The sequence below is a fragment of the Cyprinus carpio genome, chromosome B5 (assembly GCF_018340385.1).
Source record: "Cyprinus carpio isolate SPL01 chromosome B5, ASM1834038v1, whole genome shotgun sequence".
Classification (NCBI taxonomy): domain Eukaryota; kingdom Metazoa; phylum Chordata; class Actinopteri; order Cypriniformes; family Cyprinidae; genus Cyprinus; species Cyprinus carpio.
In genome coordinates, this window is record NC_056601.1 from 36,977,837 (window position 1) to 36,988,238 (window position 10,402).

The 10,402-nt window shown below is 33.7% G+C and overlaps 1 protein-coding gene across 1 annotated transcript in view; it reads left to right on the top strand.

The window, feature by feature from the left end:
• Positions 1-5,171, top strand: part of LOC109081528 (beta-glucuronidase-like) — a 29,907-nt gene extending 24,736 nt beyond the window's left edge. Inside the window, exons 9-11 of the mRNA XM_042723479.1 lie at positions 1,022-1,198; positions 2,341-2,476; positions 3,736-5,171. Of these exons, the coding sequence (XP_042579413.1) occupies positions 1,022-1,198; positions 2,341-2,476; positions 3,736-3,884 (462 nt within the window). The 3' untranslated portion in view covers positions 3,885-5,171. The remainder of the gene's footprint in view (positions 1-1,021; positions 1,199-2,340; positions 2,477-3,735) is intronic.
• The last annotated feature ends 5,231 nt before the right edge of the window (positions 5,172-10,402 follow it).

The window sequence follows — 10,402 nt, forward strand, 5'->3', positions numbered from 1 at the left end:
AGATTCCCCTTTACTTAAAAACACCAGCTGTTTATCTAAACGTCTGCACTATACTGTAAAATAAAAAAATATACATTTTTCAAAGTTTGTTTCAAAATAAAAACTTGTAAATTGTTTAAACATTATGCAAACTTTTGTCATAAGGATACTTATATTTTATGCATATATAGATATTTATTATTAAAACATTTGTTATTTGTCTTTCATCTTCTAAATTTCATGTTACTTGCCTTTTTTGTAATTATTTGTGAAATTTACTAGCAATTTCTGAGTGAAAATTCCTTCTACAACAGTTTTTTAGTGTATATTTGGAGGTACGTATATCATAGATAGATAAATAGAACATTGATACATAATATAGATCTATATCATATTTGTATATATACTGTATATTTATTTATTTATTTAGTCATTAAAATTTTGATATATTATGCAAATCTTTTAAATTAGGTGTCTTTTGTCAAGAATATTTAGATTTTTTATATATTTAGATATTTATTATTAATACATTAGTTATTGGTCTTTCATCTAAATTTCATTGTTTAACAATTCAATGTGTTACTTGCCTTTTTTTGTAATTATTTGTGAAATTTAATAGCAATTTCTGAGTGAAATTGCTTCTACAGTGATTTTTTTGTGTATATTTGGAGGAATATATATTCACAGATAGATAGATATAGATAGAGATTGCATTAATATAGATATATAATATACATCTATATAATTTATATTTATATATATATATATATATATATATATATAGATATATATATATATATATATATATATATTTTTTTTTTTTTTTTGTTGTGTTTGTTTTTTTTAAATTATGCAAATCTTTTAAATAAGGAATCTTTTGTCAAGAATATTTATACCTTTCAGGTTTCTAAATGTTTTAAATAGAATGTTTAACTGGCTTATCTTTGTGCATATGAACAGATGGATTTAGTTTTGATAAGTGAGCTGTATGAACAGGAGAGGAGAGGGAGTGTTTGCTGATTCACTGTGTTCTGCTCGTCAGGCTCCGTACGTGGACGTTATCTGCGTGAACAGCTATTTCTCGTGGTATCAAGACCCGGGTCACACAGAGCTCATCGGTCTTCAGCTCAACACCCAGTTTGATAACTGGTACGGCAAATACCAGAAACCCATCATCCAGAGCGAGTACGGAGCGGACGCCGTGCCCGGCTTACACAGCGTGATAACTAATCATTTTATTTCATCATCCAGTCATCCACTCATCATCATTGACAGCCACTGCTGTCAATCAAACTGTTCTTTAAGTATTTGAGATTATTTAAAAAAATGACTTTTGTGAACTAGTCCTAAATAAAATCAGTTCAGTACTATTCTGTCAGTATCCCCACTACAACAATAATCAAAAAAAAATGTTGAACATTTGCATTTGGACAACTATAACCCGGTTATTTTATAATATGTTCTTTACATAGTGTACCCAAAGGCCTATAAATCCTAAAAGAAAGCCTACAACTTTTAAAATGATACATAATTTCATTCTTAACAAGCATGCAAAATTTAAGAGCGTTTGGGCTAAAAATAACACTATAATAGTTATAAAGGTTAAAAACACAGTGTTGAATGAGAAATTGCAATTATACCCACTAGATGGCAGCGGAAGACCACTAATAGGCTTATTAAACGCACTAAAACAGTACTGTTCACAGGTTTGCTTATGGATTCATGCTTAGACATTATAAAATCACTGTTATAACATTTAAAATCACATTTAGTCAGTTTACCATTTTGTTCATACAGACATATCTGTTTTTACAGTTATGCCAGATTATGATTACAGTGAACCATGAAAATCACATATATATATACTCTTAAAAAAAGTGAAGACTTGCAATAAGTATTGTGTCATCTATCATTTATTTCAAATATCTATATCTGACTGCAACAAAATGTGTGTGCATGTCTGCATATGTGTGTCTGTAAGCATGCTTATTGAGTATTAATATGCTAGTTTAATCATTTTGTTTCAATGTGTGTGTGTGTGTGTGTGTGTGTGTGAGCCTATTCTCCATTTTGGATGTGTTTTACTGTCAGCCACACATCCAGGTTGGCCTAGACCCTAAAAGCATGCCACCTTAAAGTGCTTGAACTCTTGTAGCTATATTTATTATAATTATTATTGGACCCAATAAAGTGTGTGTGTGTGTAAAATATATTTTTTAACCAAGTAATGTAGTTTTAAGTACAGTTGGCAAAAAATAGTATGGTTGGCGAAAAATATTTACAGCTGTTAAAGTCTTTTTGTTTACCCAGCGTTAACAGCTGTGGGAAGAAGTGAACCTTTATGTGTTTGTCATCCTGCAGGATCCACCCATGATGTTCACAGAGGAGTATCAAAAGACGGTCCTGCAGAACTACCACAACGTGTTCGACCAGAAGAGGAAGGAGTTTGTGATTGGAGAACTGATCTGGAACTTTGCCGACTTCATGACGTCTCAAAGTAGGAAACGACCGCAGCCTTTTCCTTTGCTCTGAACAGGTTTATCTGGAACACATAGCACACATTAACTAGCACACTGTTCACTCATGCATGCTTTAGATAGGAGTATGAAACCATGTCAGACGGATCCTCAGTTACCAGTATGGAATCTGCAGACTTTATTTGCAGATTTTCTGCCCTGATTAATAGATAAAGACTCATAGTTTTGAAGTTTAAAGGAGTAGTTAATGCAGAAATGAAACTGTGCTCACTCTCAGGTCCTCCAAGATGTAGATGATTTTGTTTCTTCATCAAATCTGTAGAAATGTAGCATTGCATCAGTGTCTCAGCAATGGATGCTCTGCAGTGAATGAGTGCCGTCAGAATGAGAGTCCAAACAGCTGATAAAAACATCACAATAATCCACAAGTATCCACATCACTCCAGTCCAGCAGTTAACATCTGGAGAAGACAAAAGCTGCAAAAAACACATCATCAAGATAAATACAAATAACAAGTCCATAATACACATAATAACACTTCCTCCAGTGAAAAAGTGGTCTGGGGGCTGTTCCATAAAAGACACTAAGAAAAACGGGGATTAATGTCCAAAACCTGACTTTGAATAACTTAATAAATCAATTGGGGCAAAAGCGGTTCCGTAAATGACAATTTAAGATTACGTAATCTAATTCGATCCAAGTTCAATGAGCCAGGATAATTTAATGTGCACGCTCATTCTTAAGCAGCCCTTAAAGGGTTAGTTCACCCAAAAAATTTAAATTAGGCTGTTTTACTCACCCCAGAGGCATCCTAGGTGTATATGATTTCACACAAATCCAGTCGGAGTTATATTAAAAATTGTCTTTGATCTATCATTTCAGTCAGCAGGTGTTTGCAGTGCTTTAGTCCAAAAGAAGTGAAATAAAAAGTGCCCATCCATAAAAAAAAAAAGGTGTCTCGATGCATTTTTGTAAGATAATTATCCATATTTAAAACGTAATAATCATTTTAATCTAGCTTGCGCCAACAGTTGTACACGGAAGCAGCTCAAGGCGCATGACGTATGAGGTTGATCACCAAACAGTGAATATATCTGTGCTGTTTAATGCATTTGAGACGTTGTGTTTTCCTCAGTGCATAACTGACATGTCACAGGTATATTGTATACTGTTTGGACTCTCATTCTGACGGCACCCATTCACTGCAGATCATCCATTGGTGCAATGCTACATTTATAATAAATCATAAATCATGCAATACTCTCTCTCTGTCTCCAGGTATCATTCGAGTGGTGGGGAATAAGAAGGGAATCTTTACTCGGCAGCGGCAGCCCAAAGCCGGAGCGTTTCTTCTGCGAGAGCGATACTGGAGGATCGCCAATGAGACAGGTGTGCTGCCCACCTGGGCCAGGTATCCCTGCCTGTGAGCCGGATTAGCTGCTTCCTGTGAGGACAGATCAGGTCAGAATGGACTGTTTATCAAGTGGAAGTGCCTTATACACCTGTGGGAGAAACACAGATCTGCTCTTAACGCTGTGATTGTGTGAGGAATCCATGCACTGTGTGTTCTTCGTAAAGACACTATATTTTTTAGATCGGTTTGATTGCAGAAGTCCATGTTTTGTATTGCTTTTAAATCACAGTAACACTATTAAACTGGAACAGGAATATCCTCTGAGATTTATATTGTGAATGAATGTTTGTGAAGATATTGTGAATCTGCATGAAACCTGTCAAGAGCGTGTCCCGCTCATCTTTCACCTCAAAAGAAATAAACAGATGATAATTCTGATTTAAAGAAAAATGTAGGACCAGCAGCTGCATTATTACAGTAATCATATCTGAGAATCTAAATTACTGTAATGCAAGAACACTCTATTTAAATTGTAGAGGATTTACATATCTTGGTCATTTTCTGTTGTACTTCCTTAATATAACAGTAATTACATGACAGTAATCATATCTAATGAGAATCTAATAAGGATAACTGACATAATTATATTATTTGAATATTCTTATATTATAGTGATATTTGTTGTATTGGCTTCATGCAGATTTATATTTTAAAAATAGCTGCATTACAGTAATCTAATGAGAATCTAATAAGGAATCAATCAATGAGAATTGCAAAAAAAATTCATATTTAATACAAGAATTTGAGGGAAAACAATTTTATTATTCAAACTGTAAATTATTGGTAATATTTGTTATATACTACCTTAATGCAGAAAAAATTGCATTACAATAATAAAAAAACATCTAAGGAGAATCTAATAAGGATCATCATTGAGAATAATGATGGAAAAACATACAGATTTAACACAAGAATTTGAGGTCAAAATAAATATCATTTTAGTTTTTTTAGTTTTTTTTTTTTTTGAGGTGACGTGATCCGAACGTGTTTTCGTGAGATTCAACCAATCAGGTTTCTGCTCATCCCCACGTTACCCATCAGGCCACTGTGTATTTCACTGGCAGTACTTTATTAAACAATCATTTTTCTATTAATTTTAATAATCTTGTAATAATTTTATGACAAAAATATCTCTCATTTTAGTTTCATCTCAGTTGGTGTGTTGATTTTTGTATGATAGCAGAGTGTACTTTACTTTTAATGACGTCATAATAAGCAACTGAATGAATCCTTTGTGTTTGTGGGCATTCCAGACATTCCTCAGTGATGTCATCGAAATAAACGACATTCCACAACATCAGACCTGAGACTCATTAATGCTCATGTTATTGTCATCAGAGCTGTTAGTTCAGCATGTGCTTTATTACACAAAGTGCTGCTGTAAACCGTTACCATTGAAACATTAGGATAAGTACTGTTTCAGACTGCATTAGAAAATCAAAATAACCAAATTCCCAGCATCTAATTGGGAGCAAGAAAGAAAAATAAACTTTTAAAGAAGTCATTGACAGAAAATGAGCTACATGACTAAACTAGACCGCAAAATTTGATTGATTTAATCAGTATTTTTTTGTCTTGTTTAAAGTACAAACATCTAAACATTCTTAAATCATGATAGATTTACCTGCGAAGCAAAATGACATTAGATATTCTGGCTATTTTTTACTTGGATTAGAGGGAAAAAAGTCAAGAAATATCTGCCAATTGGGCCAGAAAAATATTAGCAGATATTTGTTCTTGGTTCATTTGAAAACTCAGTTTAGATCAGTTTCTCAGAAAACAAGGCTGCTTATTTTGCATCGCAAGTAAATGTGTCTTGATTTAAGAATATTTCAATATTTTCGATACTGGAAAATTACTAAAATACTCAGGAAAAACATCACTTTTACAGTGCAGAACATTCTAATTAGTCAGTAGATTTAAATATGCAATTGCATCAATATATGTATTGTTCAATACTGTGCTGCTGAAGTAAACACTGCAAAAAAGACTGGAGTAGAATTAAATGAAATGCTAGAACTTCTCTAGTTGAGTTCGGACGCTTCTGTCGAGTTGTGCAGCTCTACACTGTATATTGTGTTCAAATATGAAACAGTATGCAGTGATAAATTCTCCAAAGACTAGTATGCTGCTCTGTTGTCACATGACCTCAGCATGTTGCATCTTGGGGAAAAAAAAAAAATATATATTTTGCATTTTCACAATTCAGTTTTGTGTGAAAACGTCTTGATTTTGGCAGTTTCTGCAGGTCTTAAAAAGTCTTAATTCACCCTTCCACATATCTGTAATTCTAACCCTAACCCTAACCCCGCGGCCTTAAATCAGAGCAGAAAGTCTTAAATTCATGAAGTCGTGGCATTAAATGTTGCATGCAGTGCATTTCTGTCTTAATTTCCAGTACAAATATCTAAACATCTTTGAATCAAGATAGATTTACTTGAGACGCAAAATGAAGAGACCAAGTCTTGCTTTCTGAGAAACTGAACACAATTAATGAGTCTTTGCTTAAAATAACAAATATCTGCCAAATGGCAAATATTTGTTCTTGTTTTAATTATAAAATAACTTTTCATAAAATTATTTAAAGTTTTCTAACAATAATTGTTTTTTTTATTTTTTTATTTTTTGTTTTTTTCTTTTCTTTTTTTGCAGTGCAATCAGAATGTACAGTAAAAGTGATTTTCATATTCTAGTGGTTAAAAACATTTTTCTGCATAGTGCATACTTCATAAATATTGCTGCGAGAAGAGCAATACAGTAGTATGTCATTCCAAACACCATATAGACAATGGTTTTTCTCAAGAGGTCAGAGGTCAAAGGACAGAAGGGCTCAGAGAGGTCTGGGGGAATGTTTTAATGACAGATCAGATCCACACAACAATGACACGCGTTCATGTTCACTGCAGTGTCTCCTCCAGCTGATTCCCAGACACAGAATTCCTCCGACGTCCTTTTCCCAAACACCTCATCCATGTACGAAAATACAGCATTTTTTACTTATATTTGGCAAAAACAGAAGCAAACCGAAACACAGTTTATTCCCCACAAACAAAAATACCCCGAAAAGGTACGCTTGGGAATAAAAACCAAGGCCAAACATGAAATTTCCAATCCATCCGTATCTCATGTCTGTTCATCTACTGAAACAGCTAGAACGTTAACAGTCTGTACATCTACAGAGGCTCGTCGTCATCAAGACCAATTACATCGGGAAATAAAAAGAAGAACTAAAAAATAAACTATCGGAAACTCACATTGTACGATTCTCAGGACAGGAGTCTAAACTAATCAGAAATAATACATGAGTAACCGCTTTATGAGACATCTGGATTTAGGTTTACAGTTTTTGCATTTTAAAAGGTTTTGGTCACCAATCTTGGTCTTAACTTACCCATATAGAGGCAAGCAGAAAGACTTAACCAAACCGGTTTGAATCGAGGCTGCAAAGCTACTCCAAACTTCAGGCCCAGTGGACACACAGAAGGCACTTTTAATGAACTTAACCTTGTGAAGGCAACCCTTTTTCATTATTTTTGGGGAGGATCTTGTCATTCCTTGTCATTTGAATTGGATATAAATTTAATATGCAATAAAACATTGGGGTTTTCCCCCCAAAAGCTTGTTTAAAGTCAAAATAACGTCAAAACCAACTTAATGCACTGGAAAAAAATGATTCTTACCGAGTACTTTGTCTTAATTTCAAGATGTATTTAAGATAGATTAACTTTAGAAGCAAAATGAGTCTTGCTTTCCAAAATTAAAAAAAGTACCAAAATTAAATGTTTGCTTAAAATGAGAAAAATACCTGTCAGTGGGATCAGAAAAAAATAAACTTAATTCAAATTGAAACCTCTTTTTGCAGAAATTGTTCTTGTTTTAAGCAAAAACATTTAATTTTGATACACTTTTTCAGAAAATGACTTGAAAACAATAGAAGAGTTAATTTGCAAAAACAACTCCATTTTAAACAATTCTTAGAAATCATGTTTTTTCATTGTGTAATCCAATTAATCTCAATCAAAACAACAAAAAAACTCTAACAATAAAAAATAAAAAATAACATTATAAAAAAAATGATCTAAAAAAAGGATTTATCTGTTTTTTGCAAATAAACTCTTCAATATCTTATGTCATGTTGCTTTTAGTAAATGTATCTTGATTTATGAAAGTCCAGATATCTGTACTGGAAAACAAGAAAGAAATACTGAGTAATAAAATCATTTTTGCTGTGAACACCTTCCTACTCTTTAACAATTCACATTATTACAAATTTCTTGTAATACTTGAAAAACTTGACACACACATAAAACGACTTTTAAGATCATGTTGTTCAGGTTATTGGTTAATAAAAAATATTTACACAATCTGATCCTTTTCACAATAAATATCCAGTTGCACTCTGAAATGAATCACATTTCTGAATTAAAAAGGGTTGCAAACTGTTTCATGTTGAGTTTAATTGGAGAAATTACCTTTCTGGGATCATAATTAGTCTTTGTGAAATATATAAAACCAACAGAACTCACACGCAACTAATGTACAAATCACATCAACTCCTGTAGAATTGAACTCTAACCACCTTTTGATTATGTCGCCAGTCTTGGCTGAAAACACCTTACAAACACAGACAACGACGGCAAACACAAGCGGTGCTTCACAAAAGCATCATCAACCAAAGAAAGGTCAAATAAATTAAACCAACCGGTCAAGGAATAACTTAACATCACCAACAGAGTTTAGTTCGAGAAGAAACCATTTCTAAACTGTTGTGAATGAAAACAAGACTGAGGGGCAAACATACAGATTCACGTCTAATGTTTTCCAGTAAAACAACGTCTTTTCAATGTTTAGTCAACTGAACAGTCTGTAGATCAATCTCACTTTCATTCACATCAACTCGTTTCTCTTGACTTTAACAACTCGCCACATTTCCGTGTTCCAGTAGCTCCTATCATCTACACGAAGCACACCTGATGGCCATTCGACGGCAGAAATGAGCTCAACATCACTAGAAAATGACGAGGAGTAGCTTGACTTGTGCAATACTGGATTGGATAGTTGGTAAATTCAGATTGAGACGAAATAATGACTCTCAATGTCTAATACAACAGTGCAAGTACTGATACATAAAAAAAAAAAAAAACTCTTAAAAACAAAGGTTTCAAATGGGGGTTTTCAAAGCAATTACATAGAAGAAACATTTTTAGTTACCCAAATAACTTTTTTTTTGTATTTTAAAGAACCTTTAGCGGAACGGAATGTTAAAGGTTCTTTAAGGAACCATCAGTGACCCTTCATTTTTCAGTTTATCAGTAATATTGTGGATCTGAAACACGTACACTGAAAAGATCTGATTGCATTTGGACTCCAAACAAACTTAAAACTGGCAGGGTTTGGACTTTTTCTGTTGCATCCGTCGACATCAACACAGCTCGAGACAAACACTGAGAGGTGAAGAACTGTGGGAACTTGTAATTTCATGGGAAGGTCAAGGCGACGGGGTTGAGGGGTTTCTGGGTAATAGAAGTGGGGTAAATTACATTACAGTCGTACAGTAGATGCAACTCAAAATATTCACGTGAAAATCAAGTAAACACAAAAATGATAACACATAGTTTAAACCAGCAAAAAGCTGAAAACTAAAGAACGGAAAAAAGAAACACGGTATAAAAACATTAGTGTACTTGTGAAACCAACATAAAAAGTAGTCTAAAGTTGATGTCAGGAACACACTGAAAACATCCCAAATGAACTTTTCAATCTGAATTACCACAAATAACAACAACTAATAATTTCATAAAAAATAATTAACAATAAGTCAATTCCAAAAATACCATGCCAACAATTGCCAACAATTGCTCAGTAATAGATCTTCTGGAGTGAATGGGTGCCGTCAAAGAGCTGATAAAACATCACAATAATCCACAAGCTTTTGTCTTATCCAGATGTTAACTGATGGACTGTGGATTACTTGTGGATTATTGATGTCTTTTTCAGCTGTTTGGACTCTCATTCTGACGGCACCCGTTCACTGTAGAGGATCCACTGCTGAGACACTGATGCAATGCTACATTTCTACAAATCTGATGAAGAAACAAACTCTTCTTCTCATCATGTATGGCCTGAAGGTGAGCAATTTTCCTTTTTTTTGCTTGGTATTTCCCTTTAAACCAAACCCCGATTTGGTGTTATGAGCACTGACAGAGAAATAAATAATTCTTGAGTCTAACATTACAACTTCATCTCAATTACAGTAATTCCAACATAACAAATGCAGCGTTTAATCTGGATCAAGACCCCTTAGGATGAGTAAAACGCTTAAACACTTGCACAAAGAATAACCCGCACAATCGCTGTTGAAAGCACTCATTGGAAGTGACGGACTTGCCGTAGATTGGGACTTTTTAATGTTTCAATAGTAAAACACAAACTAGTCTGGAATATTGCTTTGCGGCAGCTATTTACAGAACTGCAAAACAAACAAAATAATAAAAAAAAAAAAATGTAGTCACAGACAAATCTGATCTACAC